Source organism: Oncorhynchus masou, chromosome 25 (assembly GCF_036934945.1).
Source record: "Oncorhynchus masou masou isolate Uvic2021 chromosome 25, UVic_Omas_1.1, whole genome shotgun sequence".
Classification (NCBI taxonomy): Eukaryota; Metazoa; Chordata; class Actinopteri; order Salmoniformes; family Salmonidae; genus Oncorhynchus; species Oncorhynchus masou.
Window position 1 is genome coordinate 8,742,638 of NC_088236.1, and position 27,778 is coordinate 8,770,415.

The 27,778-nt window shown below is 45.6% G+C and overlaps 1 protein-coding gene across 1 annotated transcript in view; it reads right to left on the reverse strand.

The window, feature by feature from the left end:
* LOC135513738 (AP-4 complex accessory subunit RUSC2-like) overlaps positions 1 to 27,778 on the reverse strand; it is a 61,238-nt gene that overhangs the window by 5,762 nt on the left and 27,698 nt on the right. The window contains 7 exon segments of the mRNA XM_064936629.1: positions 1,473 to 1,519; positions 1,719 to 1,824; positions 3,737 to 3,911; positions 4,317 to 4,393; positions 8,395 to 8,559; positions 16,458 to 16,691; positions 17,794 to 18,501. Of these exon segments, the coding sequence (XP_064792701.1) occupies positions 1,473 to 1,519; positions 1,719 to 1,824; positions 3,737 to 3,911; positions 4,317 to 4,393; positions 8,395 to 8,559; positions 16,458 to 16,691; positions 17,794 to 18,501 (1,512 nt within the window).

Genomic DNA, 27,778 nt, shown 5'->3' on the forward strand with positions numbered 1-27,778 from the left:
CCGGAGCCAGAACGAATCAGTTTGTTCTATTGAATGCAGACCCGGAGCCAGAACGAATCAGTTTGTTCTATTGAATGCAGACCCGGAGCCAGAACGAATCAGTTTGTTCTATTGAATGCAGACCCGGAGCCAGAACGAATCAGTTTGTTCTATTGAATGCAGACCCGGAGCCAGAACGAATCAGTTGGACAGGCATGTTTTTCATGGGACATCTTATGTGTGTACGCGCTTGTGCATTTTCAAATGTTTAAATGGCTGTAATGGTAATGAATAGTAAAGTTTGTGGAAGCTTTATTCTACCATTTCGACCGATCTGTGGGCCAGTTTGTACATTTTCTCGGAACAGTTTCGTTTCAATAATAACGTTTTTGTTTCTCGCAATCATTGTCACGTTGTTAACCGTGCAAATTATACAAATCTAAAAGTTAATATTCGACTATGCGGAGAGCACTAGGTTCTGCCATATGGACACACTGATACACCGTGATCCGTTGGCGAATTATACAAATCTAAAAGTTAATATTCGACTATGCGGAGAGCACTAGGTTCTGCCATATGGACACACTGATACACCGTGATCCGTTGGCGACTAAAGACATGAGAGCCCAGAACTCAGAGATGCAGCAGTAAAAGCCTATAACTTCCATCGTCAGCTAAGTCAAATGCAGTATATAGGCCTCAAGCCAACAAATGAAAACACTAGAAAATGTCCTGTTAAAAATTTGGATTATTTCAATCACATTCAGCTCTCTATTCCGCCTGTCTGCCTCTCTATCTGTCCTGACTTGAGCTATTGCTAGTGAACATGCAACATTGTATTAACTAGCCTATTCCGGGCCCTCAGAGTTTCCTGCGCCAGTGAGCTCGGGACAGAAAGATGTTTTTTTTTTAAATTACTTTTACACTGGATATATGGGATCATTAGATCACGATATTTAGCTTTTCAAACGGTTTGGTGATTATCGAGGCCGGGAGTGTTGTAAACATTTTCAGATACTAAGGAATTATAATTCGCAATGGATGTTAAAAAACAGACCTAGTTGACTTGTGTGAGGCAAAGAAAAAAATGTGTGGTGGACGTGGTCAGCCAATCAGAAATCAGACGTTACCAAATGGGCGCTTTCCTACATACAGTAGATCTATTTGTCTACTAAATGAGCACTTCATGCGCTGCGATAAATGGTTTTGCGTGCTGTTGTCCATGGTGCCGACCATCTACAGAGCTCTCCTGGGCCGCTGCGCTTTGTAGAACAATGTGTGCTGTCCGTGGTGCGTTAAAACATTGTATTGATTCACGGCTGACTGGCAACCTGTTTTCCTTTCTTTTTTTTATTGCGCCACCTTGTGGTGTGGAGTATTTCATCTGTGGTTGCACAACAAGCTAAATGCCAACACCGGGCAGAGGTGCTGAGTAGCTATCTGCAGTCAGATTTCTCTGTGTGTCTGACCCTTAACCCTTAAGATGTGCTCACCTTCATGAGTGTAGAGGTGATTGAACCAAAAGTCCAAAGATCGCAGGCTGAAACAGGGAAAAACACAAGAGATAAACAAGAAAGGAGGCAGTTCCTTTGTATCGCTACGGAAACCAATACGGAGTTAGAGCCTTAAGGTTTGTGACAGTGAGAGGGAGATACAGGACTGTACAGGAGGGAGACACAGAGCACAGGACTGTTAGTGATGACTGCTAGAATTCGGTAACATAGAGGTGGTGTACTCACTTGAGCAGTCCGAAGATGAATGCATTGAGTCTCATACTGTGGCTGGTGAACTCTGAGTACTGGGACACTTTGGAGAACAGGCTGTGGAGAACACGGGTGGATGGGCCTGAGGGAGGGAGGGAGGTCAGGATTAAAACTCCTGCATTGTAAGACGATTTATTCCAATGTTACCTTGACAATTAAATATTTGATTCAGTGGTGTCGTGGAGGGTGTACGCAGGTATACGCCACATAAACCACTTATTTGTCAGTGGGCTTTGCATATACTCACTTCTTCATCCCCACCGATACGTATCAAAGTAGTGTAGTGGAGGTGTGCGACGTTTCAATTAATAAGGCTGATGTTTACCTTAAACTATTATTTCTTCACATTTTAGGCGCTGCAATGTACACATGGCAGTAGGCCGACGTGTGAATGTTCCCAAACACCTTTCTAAAATGCGCTGCACACATGCGAGCGGTTTCATGACCGGAGATGGAAATCTCCGTTGGAAAGAGGAGGGAGAAGGGATTGAAGATGAAATAACTACCATGGGGTTGCTAATAATGACGAGGATCATTCCTGTGGCTGCTTGACAATGAAAGAACGTTGACAGAAAACCAACAGAACAGGAAAATGCATGCCTACCTGTCAGAATGATATCATATCACTGTTTCTCATCCAGGTTTTCACAACAGGGCACTTTTCCTTCGCTGGGCGGGTCATTTGGGAAAATCTTGGGCAAAATTAGAGGAATCCCACTGCTCCAGCCACTACTACACCATAGACTGTTTTAGCTGGTTGTATTATAATCCTACATTTCATTTTCATTTTTTGCAGCATTGATCAGCATTGTTAAGACCATTGCCAACATCGTATTATCAAAATATAATGAAAATCACCCACTTACGTCTCGTCCTCTAATGAAGCAGTAAGGCCCGAATAGGGGTGTGGTATATGGGCAATATACCACGGCTACGGGCTGTCATTATGCACAACGCAGTGCCAAGAGACCAGGGACAGTCTGTCATATCTGGTGTAATTCTCCTGTCTTATCTGATGTCCTGTGTGATCTTAGGGACAGTATGTTCCCTCTAATTATCATATCTCTCTCTCTCCCCCCTCCTGGAGAACCCGAGCCCTAGGACCATGCCTCAGGACTACCTGGCCTGACCACCTGGTCGTGCTGCTGATCCAGTTTCTGCTGTTCTGCCGGGCGGCTAAGGAACCCTGACCTGTTCACCGGTCATGCTGCCTTGTCCCGAATGTGCTATTTTGACCATCTCTCTCTTTCCACCAGGCTCCAGGGCTTATGGCCTTAAAATTATCATCATCATCATCATCATCATCATCATCATCATCATCATCATCATCTTCATCATCACCTAGTTGTGTGGAGGCCTCTACCAGGTTCCAGGGCTTATGGCCTAATCATCATCATCATCATCATCATCATCATCATCATCATCATCATCATCATCATCACCTAGTTGTGTGGAGGCCTCTACCAGGTTCCAGGGCTTATGGCCTAATCATCATCATCATCATCATCATCATCATCATCATCATCATCATCACCTAGTTGTGTGGAGGCCTCTACCAGGTTCCAGGGCTTATGGCCTAATCATCATCATCATCATCACCATCATCGTCACCTAGTTGTGTGGAGGCCTCTACCAGGTTCCAGGGCTTATGGCCTAATCATCATCATCATCATCACCTAGTTGTGTGGAGGCCTCTACCAGGTTCCAGGGCTTATGGCCTATTCGTCATCATCATCATCATCATCATCATCATCATCATCATCATCATCATCATCATCATCATCATCATCATCACCTAGTTGTGTGGAGGCCTCTACCAGGTTCCAGGGCTTATGGCCTAATCATCATCATCATCATCACCTAGTTGTTTGGAGGCCTCTACCAGGTTCCAGGGCTTATGGCCTAATTATCATCACCATCATCATCATCATCATCATCATCATCATCATCATCATCATCATCATCATCATCATCATCATCATCATCATCATCACCTAGTTGTGTGGAGGCCTCTACCAGGCTCCAGGGCTGGTTGCGTCTCTGTCCGATGATCAGGTCCAGGACGTAGGCCTTCAGCCCATCCCCCAGCACCTCCCTTAGAGCTGGACACAGGTACTTTAGGATCAGGTGACCCACGTTGGGACTCACCCAACTGTTACCCAGCTTCGCCTGGAAGGGGGAGGGGTGGAGAAGAAATTCAAAAAAGGTAGAGGAGGAACGAGGACAAGAGCAGAGAAGAGAGCGGGAGCACGAGAACAACAGATAGAGAGGAGAAAGGGGGGGTGACCAAGAGAGAGGAGAAGGGGGGAGTGACCAAGGGAGAGGAGAAAGGGGGAGTGACCAAGAGAGAGGAGAAAGGGGGAGTGACCAAGGGAGAGGAGAAAGGGGGAGTGGCCAAGGGAGAGGAGAAAGGGGGAGTGACCAAGAGAGAGGAGAAAGGGGGAGAAAAAAGACATTGACATAACCGTTTATTTCTGAAAAGAGATAAACATTGTAATGTTGTAAAAAACAACAACAGTCTACTATAGAAACCAAAAGGATGAAATAGAACATTATTATCACACAGTAAAATACCTTCACATCAGGGTCCCGACTGGTGCCAAAATGAGCTACGATTAAATCTACCGCTGTATTAATGGCTTTGACTAAACCTGAGAGAGAGAGACAGAGAGGAGAGAGAGAGAGAGAGAGAGAGAGAGAGAGAGAGAGAGAGACAGAGAGAGAGAGAGAGAGAGAGAGACAGAGAGGAGAGAGAGAGAGAGAGAGAGAGACAGAGAGAGAGAGAGAGAGAGAGAGAGAGGAGGGAGAGAGAGAGAGACAGAGAGAGAGAGAGAGAGAGAGAGGGAGAGAGGAGGGAGAGAGAAGAAGGGGGGAGGAATGTAAAGAGGTAGTCAATTACAAGAGGCACTTCACATGTCAAACAGCCTCTCAGCAGTAAGTCTGGTCTAATACAGTCACCTGCTTTTATCTGACTGTTATCACCCTCTTTCCATTTTCCACAATGACAATCAGATAGTCACCAATGGCCAACCTCAAAGCAGAAAACTTGAAAGTAAAGGGACATTTCTTCATTAACTATCTACTTCAGCTTACTACCATGCACACAGCATGCTACTGTATATGTTGTTTGTGGCATATTAAACAGTAGGGCTTTTAAGATGGGTTGGAGTCAACATTCTGTTTTCCATTACAGGGACTTTCTAATAGCTCCAGAAGCTTCTGAGTCCCCAGCGGGAGTTAAAGTGGGGCTCGATTGAAGGACCCTTCAGTACCGACATCAAAGTCCTAGAGACACCCACACACTCAGAGAGAGAGAGAGAGAAACGGGGAGAGAGAGCGAGGGAAGAGAGAGAGAGAGAGAGAGAGAGAGAGAGAGAGAGAGAGAGAGAGAGAGAGAGAGAGAGAGGGGGAAGTGAGAGAAAGGGATGCGAGAGAGAGAGAGAGAGACAGAGAGAGAGAGAGAGAGAGAGAGAGAGAGAGAGAGAGAGAGAGAGAGAGAGAGAGACAGAGAAAGAGACAGAGAGAGAGACAGAGAGAGAGAGAGAGACAGAGAGACAGAGAGAGAGAGAGAGAGAGACACAGAGAGAGAGAGAGAGAGAGAGACAGAGAGAGAGAGAGAGAGAGAGAGAGAGACAGAGAGAGAGAGAGACAGAGAGACAGAGAAAGAGACAGAGACTCCACTCCGTATACAGCAGTAAAGGGAGGAGCAGTCAAAGGGTTTTAATACTGTACATAATGTAGCCTTTATTACCTTCTCTCTCCATTCGATGTGATATGACTGAAGGCTACGCTTCATCGTTTATGCATGGCTTTCTCCCGATCAAACAATGAATGTAATGGAGAAAAAAGTGATTTGAATACATACATACACTGTATTTACAAAAGTATGTGGACACCCCTTCAAATGAGTGGATTCGGCTATTTCTGCCACACCCGTTGCTGACAGGTGTATAAAATCGAGCACACCGCCATGCAATCTCCATAGACAAACATTGGCAGCAGAATGGCCTTACCGAAGAGCTCAGTGACTTTCAACGTGGCGCCGTCATAGGATGCCACCTTTCCAACAAGTCAGTTCAAGTCAAATTTCTGCCCTGCTAGAGCTGCCCCGGTCAACTGTAAGTGCTGTTATTGTGAAGTGGAAACGTCTCGGAGAAACAATGGCTGAGCCGTGACGTGATAGGCTACAAAAGCTCACATAATGGGACAGCCGAGTGCTGAAGCGCATAGCGTGTAAAAATTGTCAGTCCTCGGTTGCAACACTCACTACTAAGTTCCTAACTGCCTCTGGAAGCAACGTCGGCACAATAACTGTTCGTCGGGAGCTTCATGAAATGGGTTTCCATGGCGGAGCACAAGCTTAACATCACCATGCGCAATGCCAATCGTCGGCTGGAGTGGTGTAAAGCTCGCCGCCATTGGACTCTGGAACAGTGGAAGCACGTTCTCTGGAGTGATGAATCACGCTTCAACATCTGGCAGTCCGACGGAGGAATCTAGGTTTGGTGGACACCAGGAGAACGCTACCTGCCCGAATGCATAGTGCCAACTGTAAAGTTTGGTGGAAGAGGACTAATAGTCTGGGGCTGTGGATACCTGGAGAACGCTAGGCCCCTTAGTTCCAGTGAAGGAATAAAATGACATTCTAGATCATTCTAGACCATTCTATGCTTCCAACTTTGTGGTAACAGTGCAAAAAGAAGGGTCCATACAGAAATGGTTTGTCGAGATCGGTGTGGAAGAACATGACTGGCCTTCACAAAACTCTGACCTCAACCCCTTCGAACAATTGGAGCGTTGACTGCGAGCCGGGTGTAATCACCTAACATCAGTGCACGACCTCACTAATGCTCTTGTGGCTGAATGGAAACAAGTCCCTGCAGCAATGTTCCAACATCTAGTGGAAAGCCTTCCAGAGAAGATAGGAGGCTGTTATAGCAGCAATGTTCCAACATCTAGTGGAAAGCCTTCCAGAGAAGATAGGAGGCTGTTATAGCAGCAATGTTCCAACATCGAGTGGAAAGCCTTCCAGAGAAGATAGGAGGCTGTTATAGCAGCAATGTTCCAACATCTAGTGGAAAGCCTTCCAGAGAATATAGGAGGCTGTTATAGCAGCAATGTTCCAACATCTAGTGGAAAGCCTTCCAGAGACGATAGGAGGCTGTTATAGCAGCAATGTTCCAACATCTAGTGGAAAGCCTTCCAGAGAATATAGGAGGCTGTTATAGCAGCAATGTTCCAACATCTAGTGGAAAGCCTTCCCAGAAGAGTGGAGGCTGTTATAGCAGCAATGTTCCAACATCTAGTGGAAAGCCTTCCAGAGACGATAGGAGGCTGTTATAGCAGCAATGTTCCAACATCTAGTGGAAAGCCTTCCCAGAAGAGTGGAGGCTGTTATAGCAGCAATGTTCCAACATCTAGTGGAAAGCCTTCCCAGAAGAATGGAGGCTGTTATAGCAGCAATGTTCCAACATCTAGTGGAAAGCCTTCCAGAGAAGATAGGAGGCTGTTATAGCAGCAATGTTCCTACATCTAGTGGAAAGCCTTCCAGAGACGATAGGAGGCTGTTATAGCAGCAATGTTCCAACATCGAGTGGAAAGCCTTCCCAGAAGAATGGAGGCTGTTATAGCAGCAATGTTCCAACATCTAGTGGAAAGCCTTCCAGAGAATATAGGAGGCTGTTATAGCAGCAATGTTCCAACATCTAGTGGAAAGCCTTCCCAGAAGAGTGGAGGCTGTTATAGCAGCAATGTTCCAACATCTAGTGGAAAGCCTTCCAGAGACGATAGGAGGCTGTTATAGCAGCAATGTTCCAACATCTAGTGGAAAGCCTTCCAGAGACGATAGGAGGCTGTTATAGCAGCAATGTTCCAACATCTAGTGGAAAGCCTTCCCAGAAGAGTGGAGGCTGTTATAGCAGCAATGTTCCAACATCTAGTGGAAAGCCTTCCCAGAAGAACGGAGGCTGTTATAGCAGCAATGTTCCAACATCTAGTGGAAAGCCTTCCAGAGAAGATAGGAGGCTGTTATAGCAGCAATGTTCCTACATCTAGTGGAAAGCCTTCCAGAGACGATAGGAGGCTGTTATAGCAGCAATGTTCCAACATCTAGTGGAAAGCCTTCCAGAGACAATAGGAGGCTGTTATAGCAGCAATGTTCCAACATCTAGTGGAAAGCCTTCCAGAGAAGATAGGAGGCTGTTATAGCAGCAATGTTCCAACATCTAGTGGAAAGCCTTCCAGAGAAGATAGGAGGCTGTTATAGCAGCAATGTTCCTACATCTAGTGGAAAGCCTTCCAGAGACGATAGGAGGCTGTTATAGCAGCAAAGTGGGGACCAACTCCATATTAATGTCCAGAGACGATAGGAGGCTGCTGTGGCAGCAGAGGGGGACCAACTCCACCAACACACGATTTTGGAATGAGATGTTCGACAAGCAGGTGTCAACATACTTTTGGTCATGTAGTGTACATACATACGTACATACACACACACACATACATACATACACACACACACATACATACACACACACATACATACATGCATGCATACATACATACATACATACATACATACATACATACATACATACATACATACATACATACATACACACACAAACTACACCGCTCCTAGTGGCTGTCTCACCTCTCTTCTGCTGCAGGTCCACAGCGATGTGGGACTGTGAGGAAGAGGAGGATGATGAGGAAGAGGAGGCATCCGGAGAGAGACAGAACTCTTCTGGAGGACGCTCGGTCAGGGAGAAGTAGTCTGGCAGGAAGTCACTGTAGTACTGCTGCTTCACAGACTGGCCTGAGAACACACACACGTAGGATGAGTACACACACACACGTAGGATGAGTACACACACATGTAGGATAAGAACACACACACGTAGGATGAGAACACACACACGTAGGATGAGTACACACACATGTAGGATAAGAACACACACACGTAGGATGAGTACACACACACGTAGGATGAGTACACACACACGTAGGATGAGTACACACACACGTAGGATAAGAACACACACACGTAGGATAAGTACACACACACGTAGGATGAGAACACACACACGTAGGATGAGTACACACACATGTAGGATAAGAACACACACATGTAGGATGAGTACACACACACGTAGGATGAGTACACACACACACGTAGGATGAGTACACACACATGTAGGATAAGAACACACACACGTAGGATGAGTACACACACACGTAGGATGAGTACACACACACGTAGGATGAGTACACACACACGTAGGATGAGAACACACACACGTAGGATGAGTACACACACACGTAGGATGAGAACACACACACGTAGGATGAGTACACACACATGTAGGATGAGAACACACACACGTAGGATGAGTACACACACACGTAGGATGAGTACACACACACGTAGGATAAGAACACACACATGTAGGATAAGTACACACACACGTAGGATAAGTACACACACACGTAGGATGAGTACACACACATGTAGGATAAGTACACACACACGTAGGATAAGTACACACACACGTAGGATAAGTACACACACACGTAGGATAAGTACACACACACGTAGGATAAGAACACACACACGTAGGATAAGTACACACACACGTAGGATAAGTACACACACACGTAGGATAAGTACACACACACGTAGGATGAGTACACACACACGTAGGATAAGTACACACACACGTAGGATAAGTACACACACACGTAGGATAAGAACACACACACGTAGGATAAGTACACACACATGTAGGATAAGTACACACACACGTAGGATGAGTACACACACACGTAGGATGAGTACACACACATGTAGGATAAGTACACACACACGTAGGATAAGAACACACACACGTAGGATAAGTACACACACATGTAGGATAAGTACACACACACGTAGGATGAGTACACACACATGTAGGATAAGTACACACACACGTAGGATGAGTACACACACACGTAGGATGAGTACACACACACGTAGGATGAGTACACACACACGTAGGATGAGTACACACACATGTAGGATGAGAACACACACATGTAGGATGAGTACACACACATGTAGGATGAGTACACACACATGTAGGATGAGTACACACACACGTAGGATAAGAACACACACACATGTAGGATGAGTACACACACACGTAGGATAAGAACACACACATGTAGGATAAGAACACACACATGTAGGATAAGAACACACACATGTAGGATAAGAACACACACACATGTAGGATAAGTACACACACACGTAGGATGAGTACACACACACGTAGGATGAGTACACACACAAGTAGGATAAGAACAAACACACACGTAGGATGAGTACACACACACGTAGGATAAGAACACACACATGTAGGATAAGAACACACACATGTAGGATAAGAACACACACATGTAGGATAAGAACACACACACATGTAGGATAAGTACACACACATGTAGGATAAGTATACACACACGTAGGATGAGTACACACACATGTAGGATAAGTACACACACATGTAGGATAAGTACACACACATGTAGGATAAGTACACACACATGTAGGATAAGTACACACACATGTAGGATAAGTACACACACATGTAGGATAAGTACACACACATGTAGGATAAGAACACACACACGTAGGATGAGTACACACACATGTAGGATAAGTACACACACACGTAGGATATGAACACACACACGTAGGATGAGAACACACACACGTAGGATAAGTACACACACATGTAGGATATGAACACACACACGTAGGATGAGTACACACACATGTAGGATAAGTACACACACATGTAGGATATGAACACACACACGTAGGATGAGTACACACACACGTAGGATGAGTACACACACACGTAGGATAAGAACACACACACACGTAGGATAAGTACACACACGTAGGATTAGAAAACACACATGCTCGACATACACTCATCACACACACTGGCAGCGATTTCTTTGGACAATATACATGAATAAACACACACACACATAGGCACGTGCACAGATAGGGTCTACCTGTGCCCAGCACCTGCCACTTTGCCCTCCCACTCGCCAAATGCCCTTTTCAGTGGTGGTATAATTATGATATTTTTTATACAGTTTTTGTTGTTTTTCTTCTGAACCTACTGAACTTGACGTCATCAAGTTCGCCAGCCCTACCCTCACCCTGTCCATTGACCTGTATGGAGCTCGCGTGTGCCCGCTTGTGCCTTTTTCCCAGGCTGCCCTGTGTCATGACTCTCCAGTGAAGATGTGAAGGATCAGGTTACAGTGGGACCGCTCTTACAGCTCTCTCTCTCCCACAGAGGGGGAGAGGTGGAGGTGGCAGCTTTATGGCGGTCGTAAAATACTCTGCCTCTGGGCACCGTAGTATTGGGATTGGAATGTGTGACTGTAGGACATAGAGAGAGACTTGCCAAAAAGTCCTACATCCCCAAAATTGGAGGATTGTTTTGAGAATGTGGAACCAGTCGGTGGACACTTACGGAGTGTTTGTTTCATTTTGTGACCTCATGAAGGACAGGAGAAACACATGAATGTTTATTTGTTTGTATACAGTACTCAATTATGGGATTTGCATCTGAACATTGTATCAAATAAAAGATGAAGCATAAGAATACTTTTGGAAAGTTAATGTGATCTTAGTCCGCTAAATTGGAATTATTTCTCATAGTAACTTATCAGTGGCCACGAACAGAGACTATACCCAAACTTCATGGAGCGACCCCTTTCCACAGAGGTAATAAAAGGACTCGTGACAAAATGTACATTTAGTCAAGAGAACGCAGGGACGGGCTCCCCCACTCTATAGACCAAGCAGACTAAGGCGGGCGCCAGATGTTGCAAAATATGTTTAGACAATAGAAACCAATAGAAGGAGCAAATCCTCGACGCAGCATTTACCAGTCTGCAGCTGAAAATGTGCATAAGTCTAAGATGAGGATACCGACAACCGCGCAAGCATCTATTCTCACAGATCAACTCTAAGAACAATGGTACTCTGAAAAATCCATTCGTTATCGAACGATCGAATGATACGCCTGACGTATCCATTATAACAAGCTACAACTACGAAAGACTTTGATCTCTGGTGGACAAACCAGAGACTTCCTGTTGACTCACTATGCAGCAGAAGAACCGGCGATCACAGAGAGGCACAACAAAGCATACACCTGTCAATATGTAAATTGCAATATGTAAATTGAAATATGTAAATTGCAATATGTAAATTGCAATATGTAAATTGCAAAAACTTTTCGAATGAGCGGCTGTGCATGTTCAAAGTATTAGCATTTCCATGAGTGTAGTCAACTGTATGTATGTGGGTCCACTCAGTTTCCCGCTCTTGAACTGCCCCCACCCCTTTCCTTTGTCTACAAAGTCATCATATCGGCTTAGCCCTCCTTGTTTAGCCCTCCTTGGGACTTTTCAGTGTATCAGTGTAACCAATGTATAACTATTGTGTGTGTGTGTTTATGTAATTCTGTGATTGGTTAGTTAGTTAGTAAATAAATAATTAAGCCAATTTGTATATCGCTGATTCATGATCTATGCTAGGTTTGGTACAGATATCATGTGAGTAACCAATGTATAACTATTGTGTGTGTGTGTTTATGTAATTCCGTGACGGAGGGTTGGTACAGATGTCCAAGGGTTTGCTCTAACCACTAGGCTACCCTGCTGTCCAAGGGTTTGCTCTAACCACTAGGCTACCCTGATGTCCAAGGGTTTGCTCTAACCACTAGGCTACTCTGCTGTCCAAGGGTTTGCTCTAACCACTAGGCTACCCTGATGTCCAGGGGTTTGCTCTAACCACTAGGATACTCTGATGTCCAAGGGTTTGCTCTAACCACTAGGCTACTCTGCTGTCCAAGGGTTTGCTCTAACCACTAGGCTACCCTTATATCCAAGGGTTTGCTCTAACCACTAGGCTACCCTGATGTCCAAGGGTTTGCTCTAACCACTAGGCTACCCTGATGTCCAAGGGTTTGCTCTAACCACTAGGCTACTCTGCTGTCCAAGGGTTTGCTCTAACCACTAGGCTACCCTGATGTCCAAGGGTTTGCTCTAACCACTAGGCTACCCTGATGTCCAAGGGTTTGCTCTAACCACTAGGCTACTCTGCTGTCCAAGGGTTTGCTCTAACCACTAGGCTACCCTGATGTCCAAGGGTTTGCTCTAACCACTAGGCTACTCTGCTGTCCAAGGGTTTGCTCTAACCACTAGGCTACCCTGATGTCCAAGGGTTTGCTCTAACCACTAGGCTACCCTGATGTCCAAGGGTTTGCTCTAACCACTAGGCTACCCTGATGTCCAAGGGTTTGCTCTAACCACTAGGCTACCCTGATGTCCAAGGGTTTGCGACATTCAGGAATGAGACTGACGAGGTAATAATACATTAATGGAAGACTGTAATCGATAAGATAATGAAATATCTGAGAGATCCCCAGGTCACCCCCTCTAATGTTCTGGTACATCAGAGATCCCCAGGTCAACCCCCTCTCATGTTCTGGTACCTCAGAGCTCCCCAGGTCAACCCCCTCTCATGTTCTGGTACCTCCGAGCTCCCCAGGTCAACCTTCTCTCATGTTCTGGTACCTCAGAGATCCCCAGGTCAACCCCCTCACATGTTCTGGTACCTCAGAGCCCCCAGGTCAACCCCCTCTCATGTTCTGGTACCTCAGAGCTCCCCAGGTCAACCCCCTCTCATGTTCTGGTACCTCAGAGATCCCCAGGTCAACCCCCTCTCATGTTCTGGTACCTCAGAGCTCCCCTGGTCAACCCCCTCTCATGTTCTGGTACCTCAGAGCTCCCCAGGTCAACCCCCTCTTATGTTCTGGTACCTCAGAGCTCCCCAGGTCAACCCCCTCTCATGTTCTGGTACCTCAGAGCTCCCCTGGTCAACCCCCTCTCATGTTCTGGTACCTCAGAGATCCCCAGGTCAACCCCCTCTCATGCTCACTTTCTAGACTCTGGCTAACCACCATATGTGTCTCGTTTCAGGAAACTAGGTGCTATGTCGCGTGTCACTACTTCACAGGAGCGCCATTTGAATGTCGCTCTGGCTATTTACTCCGATTTCAGAGAACTCTCGTCTGAGTGTGGCAGAACACAGAATAACTGACAAATTTACGAACGCTCAAAACCCGTTGAATATGGCTGGTGTCAGGAAACTTTGGCAAAAAAGCGTCATTAAATTGTTTCCAACAGCACAGTTGCAGTCCCCAACAACACTCTGAATAACATAACAACAGCTCAACCAGCTCAACCAGCTCTGCTAGGGCTAGTAAAATGGTCAGAGTGAGCTGTTCTTTCATTTGTGTCTGGAAGTAGCTAGCAAGCTAGCCAACATTAGCCAGTTAGCTTGGGTGCTTGACTGCTGTTGTCAGGACAGAATGCCCGGATCAACCCTACTTCTCGGGCCGAGCGTCCAGTGTTCGCTCTGAATGCTCCGAGAGCGAAACACTCAGAATTTACGAACAGAACAATCTGACAATGCTGAGTTTACAAACTCCCAGAGCACCCTCTGGCACTCCAGATTAAATTTACGAATACACCTGTAGGTGGTTCCTCCTTTAAAAGTTGCAGCGTACTGCGGCGCAGCTAGCATGGTGCCGCAGAATTCTATGGCACGTTATTTAAGTGCCAACCACTGGTACCATTAATGTTAATTAGTGCTAGTTTGACCACCAGAGGGCATCTTTGAGAAGCATTTGAACGCCTTCAATAATGGCTGTACTGAAGAATGTGGGCACGTGGGAGACCAGGGTTCAATTCCCCAACGGCGAGGAAGGAGTAAGCTGTCCTTGTAAATAAGAATTCTTAACTGATTCCATATGTGCTATTTCATAGTTGTGATGTCTTCACTGTTATTCTACGATGTAGAAAAAAGTCTAAATAAAGAAAAACACTGGAATGAGTAGGTGTGTCCAAACGTTTGATTGGTTAGTTGCTTAATTCATTCGATTAATATTATGGCGTTTCTATTACAAGGAAAACAAAAACCCTCTGGGAGTATATTCAAATATGCTCTTTAAATCAGTAAGACCTACACCACTTTTAACAGCATTTTACTCAACACGAGTGAGACTCACGTCGCCTACGGTAGGATATAAAACAATATGATGTGACTCTCCTCCAATAATTACATATTGAGGATTGGAGGATATTTCTGTAATTCAGTCATATTTATTCCCATAGTAATTCATTATGGATCCATAACTAAATAAACATTGGGAGTATTTTTATCATAATTTTATTAATGAAAGCATAAAGATGCCATTGTTAATTACATTGCTTTAGTTTGAAGGTGCAGACTGGCACTACGAACAGAACAGTGGGAACGTTTCCCTAGTCAGCGCCATTAGTAGTGCAATGCCCCTTAAAGTGTTGCCAGTGTGGCGGGGTGGGGGATGCTTTCGTTTTGAAATGACCTAAAATGAGCGAGAAAAAGGCCATTCTTGAACATGGGGTGAGACATTGTTACTAATTTGTAAATAAAGTCTGTTTGTTATTTTGAATTATTTATTTCTGTTTTTAGATAGAGAAAAAACAATAACCTACTGTCATCTCACGGGTGTCCCAGTCAAGGCCAGCACGGGTATTGAACCAGCATCTATAGCAACATAGCTTGCACTTAAACCATTGCACCACTCAGGCGTGTATAATGTGACTGGTTGGGAGTGGCCTACAGTACTACAGTAAGATCAAAATAATTTTATAAAAACCTTAGTGTAACAACAGTTTTAGTAAGCAATACTGAAGTTGTGCACAATTATCAGTTTCTATTTAGGTTTATGTCGTCCATTCATTGTCAGTGAAGAGACACAGTAGGACCCAAAAGCATAATCAGCACTCTAACTCCCCCTTGTGGTGGTCTGGAGCAATGAAGTGGTGACACAGGGTACCGTACTAAACCACAAATTACCTCTAAGTATGGCGGCGTAAACTTGCAACTTTTAAAGGAGGAACCACTGTACAAACTAGCCTTTAGTTTTGAAATGTTTGGTTGTTAAGTACATAGCCTCACATGTGAATCCTTAAAGAGATGGGTGGGGCTAAAGCTTAAGAGGGTGTGAACAATGCTGAATGGTTGTAGACAAAGAAGAGCTCTCCAGTAGGTACCAAAACATTCAAGGGCCATTTTCTCAGAAGTGAGTTTACAAGTTGATCAACTTTCAAAGCAGAATTACTTTCCCATTGTTCCTCAGCTGTAGTGTATGATATACCATTTTGTAGCTCTGAGTCGCTACTTTTATCCAATGTAAAAAAACACAGTTTCAAATTTTGCTACATAAGTCCGAATCGAGCCGGTCGGTCACATAATACTAAAATATACATACAAGCCAGTCATATACCATTAGTTAAACAATTATGAATATTAGGCTATAGTATGAAGTTATTATTTAAGAGCATTGAAGATGAGTCACAATCAGTAAAGAAATATAGTAGCTAGCTAACTAGCATATTTACATCAATCATCAACATCAGCTGACAGCCCACCTTCTGTTCCAGATGTCAAAAAATGGCTGTGCACGGCCCCGCACGCACACACACACACGCACGCACGCACGCACGCACGCACACACACACACACACACACACACACACACACACACACACACACACAGCGCCTAATCAATAGGGTTAGTAGTATATGAACACCATTGAGTCGTCCCAGGGGGTTGTGGCCACTAGAGGCCGGAGGGAAGTCAAACACGTTCCGTCTTGTGATTCGCTGACCAACGGCCCCGCCCCTACGACCGTTCCCGTCCAGACTGCCTGATAGAGGCGGATCGCCTGACCCTGCAGAGCCCCCCAAGGAACACCTCTCCACCCCTAATGGGTTCTTTCGACGATACTCCCTCCATTTCAGAGTCTGTGGAGAGAGGTGGTGCCCTGTAAGGGAGGATGGATGGAGGAGGGGATACGGGGATTGAGGACACGGAGAAAAAATAAGAGTGGTGGGGGAAGAGGGGTTTGGAGGGATGCACGGAGAGACGAGAAGAGAGTTGGGTGGAATAAGAGAAGGAGACAATATAGAGGTAACGGTAGAAAGAGGGAGATGAGAGAAGAAGGTAGGTTTTCATGTGGAGGATTGGGGAGAGCAAGATTAAACGAGAAGTGAGAGGTAGATGAAGTGTACATGGGAGAAGGCAGAGGAAGAGGAGCGTTGAAATTGAGAGAGAGAGAGAGAGAGAGAGAGAGAGAGGAGAGAGAGAGAGAGAGAGAGAGAGAGAGAAGGAGAGAGAGAGAGACAGAGAGAGAGAGAGACAGAGAGAGAGAGAGAGAGAGATGGGGTGAGAGTACATGGGAGAAGGCAGAGGAAGAGGAGCGTTGAAATTGAGAGAGAGAGAGAGAGAGAGAGATGGGGTGAGTGTACATGGGAGAAGGCAGAGGAAGAGGAGCGTTGAAATTGAGAGAGAGAGAGAGAGAGAGAGAGAGATGGGGTGAGTGTACATGGGAGAAGGCAGAGGAAGAGGAGCGTTGAAATTGAGAGAGAGAGAGAGAGAGAGAGAGAGAGAGATGGGGTGAGTGTACATGGGAGAAGGCAGAGGAAGAGGAGCGTTGAAATTGAGAGAGAGAGAGAGAGAGAGAGAGAGAGATGGGGTGAGTGTACATGGGAGAAGGCAGAGGAAGAGGAGCGTTGAAATTGAGAGAGAGAGAGAGAGAGAGAGAGAGATGGGGTGAGTGTACATGGGAGAAGGCAGATGGTACATGGTAAGGAAAGGAGGATAAGCAAAAGAAAGGATGGGTGAAAGTGAAAAAGAAAGAAAAGAGAGAGAGAGAGTCACTAAACGTGTACGGTATATCTGTTGAATCACCATGAGAGGTGAGTAGGAATTAAAGAAACAGTAGAATCAGTAGGAACCAGTAGAATCCATTAAAAGAAGACATGGGGGGGGGGGGACTGGCCAACTCACCATCCAACAAACCCCACTGACACAACCACATACAGTATAAACCCTTGACCGGACCACACTGAAACAGAGACACCTACCATGTTGTGTCCTGGGCCCTGGTCCTCTGCTCCCCTCCAGGGAGTCTAATGTCGTCTCCTCGTATCCCAGCGAAGTCTCACTGTTCTGGGGAACGGCCGGTAAAGTGGGCAGGGTCCCACGGTGGTGGTGGTGACCCTGCACCTGGCCCTGCACCGGAGGCAACATGGGGGGCACCGCACCCCGCTTCACCCCCAATGTTGGGGGCGGAGGTGTGGGTGGCAGATGGGCAGCTGCCGCTGGTGCCGCTGGTGAAGGGGTATGGTGAAGGGGCAGGAGCCCGGTGGAGAGGGGGCAGGAGAGGCTCCGGGTTGGCTGGGGGCTGGGGGTACAGGTAGAACAGGTCCCTGAGCTGGATGTCGCTCCCTGGAGGCGGACCGGGGAATAGCTACCCAGTGGCGAGGGCCGGACCGAGCCAGGACCGAGGCTAGCCACTGCTGACACCATCCCATCACCACCACTACCCTGGGACCAACGCATCGAGTCTTGCCCTGGATCGTTGGCGCCTTCACCCCCCTCCGGACCTCCCGAAGGCCCTCCACCCCGGGCCTGCATCCCAGAGACGTAGCCTGTCAGCAAGGGAAGCAGGGGCTGGGGCGGCTTGGAGAACTGGTGGTGGAAGGTGAAGGGTTGAATGGGGAGGGTGGTGGGACGCTGGTCTTTAGTGTAACGCACCACTGCTGAGCTGGATGAAGAGCTGGAGAGACCACCTGGATGCAGAGAGAGAGAGAGAGAGAGAGAGAGAGAGAGAGAGAGACAGAGAGAGAGACAGAGAGAGACAGAGAGAGAGAGAAAGAGAGACAGAGAGAGAGAGAGAGAGAGAGAGAGAGACAGAGAGAGAGAGAAACAGAGAGAGAGACAGAGAGAGAGAGACAGAGAGAGAGAGAGACAGAGAGAGACAGAGAGAGAGAGAGAAAGAGAGAGAGAGAGAGACAGAGAGAGAGAGAGAGAGAGAGAGAGAGAGAGAGAGAGAGACAGAGAGAGAGAGAGAGAGAGAGACAGAGAGAGAGAGGGAGAGACAGAGACAGAGAGAGAGAGACAGAGACAGAGAGGGAGAGAGAGAGAGGAAAGACAGAGAAAGAGAGAGACAGAGAGTGAGAGAGAGAGACAGAGAGAGAGAGAGAGAGAGACAGAGACAGAGAGAGAGACAGAGACAGAGAGGGAGAGAGAGAGAGAGGAAAGACAGAGAAAGAGAGAGACAGAGACAGAGACAGAGACAGAGAGAGAGGAAAGACAAGGCCAGGAATGGTTGACATTTACAGTTCGCCCAATTCTCCATTTTCGCTCAGTCATCATCGTCAAACCACATGCTCTGATGATACCTGTAACACAGTAACCACATCAGCCCTTTCTGATAATACCTGTAACACAGTAACCACATCAGCCATTACCCAGTCTGATGATACCTGTAACACAGTAACCACATCAGCCATTACACAGTCTGATAATACCTGTAACACAGTAACCACATCAGCCATTACCCAGTCTGATGATACCTGTAACACAGTAACCACATCAGCCATTACCCAGTCTGATGATACCTGTAACACAGTAACCACATCAGCCATTACACAGTCTGATAATACCTGTAACACAGTAACCACATCAGCCATTACACAGTCTGATAATACCTGTAACACAGTAACCACATCAGCCATTACCCAGTCTGTATTACAAAGCTAGCATTTAAGTAAATATTACATGTAATATTTTGTAAACATGTTGGGAAAATAAAGGTTAAGTTGAATTGATTTACAGAGACAAACACAAATTGCCCAGTCATGATCCAGTAAGCTGCTACAGTCAACAGACAGAGAGTTGTTAGTACAAACAGCCCAGACTGCCCTTCAAGAGACACAGTATACTATGACACACACACACACACACACACACACACACACACGGCCGGGGAGAGAAGACCTGAATAATACTGCGTCACTCTGTCCTATAGCAGAAGCACCAGAGATTGAAGAACAGCCATTTTTCTTCTTTCTGTCTCTCTGTGTGTATTAGTGGTGCGTATCAGTGGTGTGAGCGTGAATTTCAGCATGTGTGTTTGGTTCCACGATCCGGTCGCTGTGTGATCCACAGGGGTGTGTGTGAGGTCGAGCAGCGACATTGCGCAAGCTGTTTGTCTCTTTTGCTCCGCCATGGAATGTCAGTCAGCCTGGGTGCAGTAACATATCTCTGTCACAAGGTGCAGTGTTGAGCAATGGATGTAGTAACATGTTTTAACCAAAGGGGCAGTGTTGAGCTATGGGATGTTGTAAAATGTTTTAACCAAAGAGTTAGTGTAGAACTGTAGGTGTAGTAACATCCCTCAGCCACAGAGGCAGTGTTGAGCAATGGGATGTTGTAAGATGTTTTAACCAAAGAGTTAGTGTAGAACTGTGGGTGTAGTAACATCACTCAGCCACAGAGGCAGTGTTGAGCAATGGTTGCAGTGACAGATGCCAAAACAACACAGCCAGGACTGTGCTCTGAGGATAGAAACAATGCCTCTCCCTCTCATCTATATCTATAGCCATTTCCCTCTCTCAGCTATATCTCTAGCCATCTCTCTCTCTCATCTATATCTCCAGCCATGTCCATCTCCATCTCTCATCTATATCTCTAGCCATCGCTCTCTCTCATCGGTATATCTAGCCATCTCTCTCATCTAAATCTCTAGCCATCTCTCTCAACTATATTGCCAGCCATCCAACTCTCTCATCTACAGTGGGGAGAAGAAGTATTTGATACACTGCCGATTTTGCAGGTTTTCCTACTTACAAAGCATGTAGAGGTCTGTAATTTTTATCATAGGTACACTTCAACTGTTAGAGACAGAATCTAAAACAAAAATCCAGCAAATCACATTGTATGATTTTTAAGTAATTAATTTGCATTTTATTGCATGATATAAGTATTTGATACATCAGAAAAGCAGAACTTAATATTTGGTACAGAAACCTTTGTTTGCAATTACAGAGATCATACGTTTCCTGTAGTTCTTGACCAGGTTTGAACACACTGCAGCAGGGATTTTGGCCCACTCTTCCATACAGAACTTCTCCAGATCCTTCAGGTTTCGGGGCTGTCGCTGGGCAATACGGACTTTCAGCTCCCTCCAAAGATTTTCAATTGGGTTCAGGTCTGGAGACTGGCTAGCCCACCCCAGGACCTTGAGATGCTTCTTACGGAGCCACTCCTTAGTTGCCCTGGCTGTGTGTTTCAGGTCGTTGTCATGCTGGAAGACCCAGCCACAATGCTCTTACTGAGGGAAGGAGGTTGTTGGACAAGATCTTGAGATACATGGCCCCATCCATCCTCCCCTCAATACGGTGCAGTTGTCCTGTCCCCTTTGCAGAAAAGCATCCCCAAAGAATGATATTTCCACCTCCATGCTTCACGGTTGGGATGGTGTTCTTGGGGTTGTACTCATCCTTCTTCTTCCTCCAAACACGGCGAGTGGAGTTTAGACAAAAAAGCTCTATTTCTATCTCATCAGACCACAAGACCATCTCCCATTCCTCCTCTGGATCATCCAGATGGTCATTGGAAAACTTCAGATGGGCCTGGACATGCGTTGGCTTGAGCAGGGGGACCTTGCATGTGCTGCAGGATTTTAATCCATGACGGCATAGTGTGTTACTAATGCTTTTCCTTGAGACTGTGGTCCCAGCTCTCTTCAGGTCATTGACCAGGTCCTGCCGTGTAGTTCTGGGCTGATCCCTCACCTTCCTCATGATCATTGATGCCCCACGAGGTGAGATCTTGCATGGCGCCCAGACAGAGGGGGATTGACCGTCATCTTGAACTTCATCAATTTTCTAATAATTGCGCCAACAGTTGTTGTCTTCTCACCAAGCTGCTTGCCTATTGTCCTGTAGCCCATCCCAGCCTTGTGCAGGTCTACAATTTTATCCCTGATGTCCTTACACAGCTCTCTGGTCTTGGCCATTGTGGAGAGGTTGGAGTCTGTTTGATTGAGTGTGTGGACAGGTGTCTTTTATACAGGTAACGAGTTCAAACAGGTGCAGTTAATACAGGTAATGAGTGGAGAACAGGAGAGCTTCTTAAAGAAAAACTAACAGGTCTGTGAGAGCCGGAATTCTTACTGGTTGGTAGGTGATCAAATACTTATGTCATGCAATAAAATGCAAATTAATGACTTAAAAATCATACATTGTGATTTTCTGGATTTTTGTTTTAGATTCCGTCTCTCACAGTTGAAGTGCACCTATGATAAAAATGACAAAACCTGCAAAATCGGCAGTGTATCAAATACTTGTTCTCCCCACTGTATATCTCGAGCCATCTCTGTTTCTCATCTATATGTCCAGCCATCTCACTCTCTCATCTCTCTCTCAACTATATCTCTATCCATCTCCCTCTCTCATCTATATCTCTAGCCATCTCTCTAGCCATCTCTCTCTCAACTATATCTCTAGTATTCCCCCTCTCTCATCTATATCTCTAGCTATGTCCCTCTCATCTGTAACTCTAGCCATGTCCCTCTATCATCTATATCTTTAGCCATCTCACTCTATCATATATATCTCCAGCTATGTCCCTCTCATCTGTAACTCTAGCCATGTCCCTCTCTCATCTCTCGTCATGTCCCTCTCTCATCTATATCTTTTGCCACCCCCCTCTCTCACCAATATCTGCAGCAATCCCCCTCTATTACCTACATCTCTAGCCATCTCCCTTTCTCAGATACATCTCTAGCCATCTCTCTCTCAGCTATATCTCTAGCTATCTCCCTCTCTCATCTATATCTCTAGCTATCTCCCTCTCTCATCTACATCTCTAGCCATCTCTCTCTCAGCTATTTCTCTAGCCATGTCCCTCTCTCATCTCTAGTCGTGTCCCTCTCTCATCTATATCTCTAGCCATCTCCCTTTCTCATCTATATCTCTAGCCATCTCCCTCTCTCATCTACATCTCTAGCCATATCCCTCTCTCATCTACATCTCTAGCCATCGCCCTCTCTCATCTACATCTCTAGCCATCTCCCTCTCTCATCTACATCTCTAGCCATCTCCCTCTCTCATCTACATATCTAGCCATCTCTCTCTCTCAGATATATCTCTAGCCATCTCCCTCTCTCATCTACATCTCTAGCCATCTCTCTCTCTCATCTACATCTCTAGCCATCTCCCTCTCTCATCTACATCTCTAGCCATCTCTCTCTCTCAGATATATCTCTAGCCATCTCCCTCTCTCAACTACATCTCTAGCCATCTCCCATCTACATCTCTAGCCATCTCCCTCTCTCATCTTCATCTCTAGCCATCTCCCTCTCTCATCTTCATCTCGAGCCATGTCCCTCTCCCATCTATATCTCTAGCCATCTCCCATCTACATCTCTAGCCATCTCCCTCTCTCATCTTCATCTCTAGCCATCTCCCTCTCTCATCTTCATCTCGAGCCATGTCCCTCTCCCATCTATATCTCTAGCCATCTCCCATCTACATCTCTAGCCATCTCCCTCTCTCATCTACATCTCTAGCCATCTCCCTCTCTCATCTTCATCTCTAGCCATCTCCCTCTCTCATCTACATTTCTAGCCATCTCTTTCTCTCAGATATATCTCCAGCCATCTCTCTCTCATCTATGTCTCTAGCCATGTCCCTCTCTCATCTCTAGTCATGTCCCTCTCCCATCTATATCTCTAGCCATCTCCCATCTACATCTCTAGCCATCTCCCTCTCTCATCTACATCTCTAGCCATCTCCCTCTCTCATCTACATCTCTAGCCATCTCCCTCTCTCATCTACATTTCTAGCCATCTCTCTCTCAGCTATATCTCTAGCTATCTCCCTCTCTCATCTATATCTCTAGCCATGTCCCTCTCTAACCTCTAGTCATGTCCCTCTCTAACCTCTAGTCATGTCCCTCTCTCATCTATATATCTAGCCATCTCCTTCTCTCATCTCTAGACATGTCCTTCTCTCATCTGTACACTCACCCCATCTGCTCTATGTCATCTCTCTCTCTTTTTCATTCCCTCTCTCGCTGTCATCTCCTCTCTCTCTCTCTCTCTCTCTCTCCTCAACCCTTTCTCTCCTCATTCATGGATTAATCAATTATGTAGCTAAGCATTCCCTGTCAGGTCACCTCTCCTGTAGGCATCATTAAAGGGAAGGGGATACCTAGTCAGTTGCACAACTGAATGCATTCTTCTGCATTTAACCCAACCTCTCTGAATCAGAGAAGGGCTGCCTCATTAATGGATGTCCACAGCATCATAGCAAACACAACTTCTAAAGACTACACAACACATTGCAGTAGACCAATGCAATTGAATGTAGTATGTATGATATTAATAACTAGTGATGGGCATTTGAAATGATTTCACAATTTAATAATATCATGATATTTTTCTGATATCCGTATAGTTGAAATACATGTGTTTTAAAGACACAAAAATATATGTAACTTCAATGGAGACTTGATCGCGCGACTCGGGAGAGAGCTGGTGCGCCGAGCTCCGCTTGTTTCAGCGGAAGATGAGGAAGCGGTGGGAGAGGAGCAGGGGCCTGTGTGTGTTACAGTCTGTGTGTGTTACAGTCTGTGTGTGTTACAGTCTGTGTGTGTTACAGTCTGTGTGTGTGACAGTCTGTGTGTGTTACAGTCTGTGTGTGTTACAGCCTGTGTGTGTTACAGTCTGTGTGTGTGACAGTCTGTGTGTGTTACAGTCTGTGTGTGTTACAGTCTGTGTGTGTTACAGCCTGTGTGTGTTACAGTCTGTGTGTGTTACAGTCTGTGTGTGTTACAGTCTGTGTGTGTGACAGTCTGTGTGTGTTACAGTCTGTGTGTGTTACAGCCTGTGTGTGTTACAGTCTGTGTGTGTGACAGTCTGTGTGTGTTACAGTCTGTGTGTGTTACAGTCTGTGTGTGTTACAGTCTGTGTGTGTTACAGTCTGTGTGTGTGACAGTCTGTGTGTGTTACAGTCTGTGTGTGTTACAGTCTGTGTGTGTTACAGCCTGTGTGTGTTACAGTCTGTGTGTGTTACAGTCTGTGTGTGTTACAGTCTGTGTGTGTGACAGTCTGTGTGTGTTACAGTCTGTGTGTGTTACAGTCTGTGTGTGTGACATGGAGGGAGAGAGAGAGACTTGTAGCAGCCAAAGGTTATCTGCCTGGCTTGACTGCATCCCATTGTTGTAAAGGAGCTAGCTAGCTGCAGTAGCCAACTAAGTCTCCGGCGAATGGTTTGCGTAGCTCCCTACATACTTCTAGGTACTTTTGTGCGGCTGAAGTTTTGTAATGTGACGCAAACAGAGCTCCGTAGCTCCTCCTACCTTATCCAGCTCCTAATATTTAGAATAATATTGTTATTTTGTGCTAAAAGATTTAAAAAAATGAATTCTTACTAAAGCCAATTTTATAGTATAGTTTCACCAGGTCTGTTACGCCCTGACCTTAGATAGCTCTATTTTTCTATATATTTTCGTTAGGTTAGGGTGTGACTAGGGTGGGTACTCTAGTTTTGTATGTCTAGGGTTTTTTGTACATTCTATGTTTTGTTTTTCTATGTTGGCTTGATATGGTTCCTAATCAGAACCAGCTGTTTATCGTTGTCTCTGATTGGGGATCATATTTAGGCAGCTCCTTTTTCCCCACTTTCTGGTATCTTGTCTACAGTTAGGTGCCGGAGTGCACAACAGTAGCTTCACGTTTCCTTTGGTTGTTTGTTGTTTTTGTTTTGGTGAGTTTCAGTTCATTAAAAATACGTGGAGCTCTATTCACACTGCGCCTTGGTGTCAAGTCATTTTTTTAAATCAATGTTCATAAATTCCAATGATCTTTATCTGTCTGATCCCCAGAGGTTGTAAAGTTCTGGTCTTAAATATAACAGACAGAATTCCCAGCTCACAATTGATCAGATCCCGATTTATTTGCGAGAGCTCTGCAGTTTACACAAATACATTAATTTCTATACCAGCCTAACCTACGTACATACATACACACCAACATAGGGATTTTCTCATGAGTCTCACCACAGTTTATAACCCCTCAGCTGACAGTTCCAGGCTCCCCCAGATACTAGAGCTCTGGAGGAGTTCTCCCTGTCCTCTCTTTTCTCCACAGATTTACATCCCGGGTCGGTTCCAACGTAGGTTAATGCTCCTCTCCGTTCGCTTTCTACCCCCACGTACACTCCTTTCTTCCTAGGTCCATGACCTCTGATCCCTAATGGTTAAGTTTCTGAGTAGAATTATTTAATCATTCATGTTAAACTTTGATCAAATCTCTTAACACTTGGTCTCATCATTATGACGATCGTGACAAGGTCATCTAACTGCAGGCATTTAAACGGTACCATGCATAGCAACAGGAAGCCAGGGAGACATGCACTTAACCAAATCCCCTACGTTAATCTTGAAATATAACTGCGACTTCACTCTCCAAATTGTGACTTTTTTTCTCAAAATGAAATGTAGACTTTATTCTGGAATAATTGGCACTTTATTGCTACTTTCTTAAAGTGCAAAACATAATAACATAATCCAAGTACCAACACCCATCGTTGACTGTACACATGGAGCAGCTGACTGTACACATGGAGCAGCTACCTGTACACATGGAGCAGCTGAGTGTACACATGGAGCAGCTGACTGTACACATGGAGCAGCTGACTGTACACATGGAGCAGCTGGCTGTACACATGGAGCAGCTGACTGTACACATGGAGCAGCTGACTGTACACACAGAGTACCTGACTGTACACATGGAGCAGCTGACTGTACACACGGAGCAGCTGGCTGTACACATGGAGCAGCTGACTGTACACATGGAGCAGCTGGCTGTACACATGGAGCAGCTGACTGTACACATGGAGCAGCTGACTGTACACACAGAGTACCTGACTGTACACATGGAGCAGCTGACTGTACACACGGAGCAGCTGGCTGTACACATGGAGCAGCTGACTGTACACACGGAGCAGCTGGCTGTACACACAGAGTACCTGACTGTACACATGGAGCAGCTGACTGTACACATGGAGCAGCTGACTGTACACACAGAGTACCTGACTGTACACATGGAGCAGCTGACTGTACACACGGAGCAGCTGGCTGTACACACAGAGTACCTGACTGTACACATGGAGCAGCTGACTGTACACATGGAGCAGCTGGCTGTACACAAGGAGCAGCTGACTGTACACACAGAGTACCTGGCTGTACACATGGAGCAGCTGACTGTACACATGGAGCAGCTGACTGTACACATGGAGCAGCTGACTGTACACAAGGAGAAGCTCACTGTACACATGGAGCAGCTGACTGTACACATGGAGCAGCTGGCTGTACACATGGAGCAGCTGACTGTACACATGGAGCAGCTGACTGTACACATGGAGCAGCTGACTGTACACATGGAGCAGCTGACTGTACACATAGAGCAGCTGACTGTACACATGGAGCAGCTGACTGTACACATGGAGCAGCTGACTGTACACATGGAGCAGCTGACTGTACACATGGAGCAGCTGACTGTACACATGGAGCAGCTGACTGTAGTGCAGCTTTGATTGACCGACAATAAAAACAAGCCTCATGCATGAAACAGGTGTCTCGGCTACCGGTGCGTATTTTTTATCAGGTGCACTCATAAAAACTGTCATAAAGCTGATGTTTTATATAAAATAAAATAATTATGTTATGGTCTATCCTATTAGGCTGTAGGAGTAACCACATTTCCATCCACAGTTTTTATGCAAGTTAAGTCATACTGTATGAGAAAAACAAATCATGACAGCATTGATGGAAACAAGGAAGTTTCGGTACAATTTTCTAAATGCTGACAGATTATTTAATTAGTTTGTTCGACATGGTGGGATGTATTTGTGTTATGCCATGGAAACGCCTTTATGTGCAAATATTGATATAATAACCATCCGATCAAGAGTAAACTTGGAGTCACGTGATGCCATGGCGTGTGGTCCGCCCAATAGGACTCGGGAAAGCATGCAGATGATTAGGCTACAGATT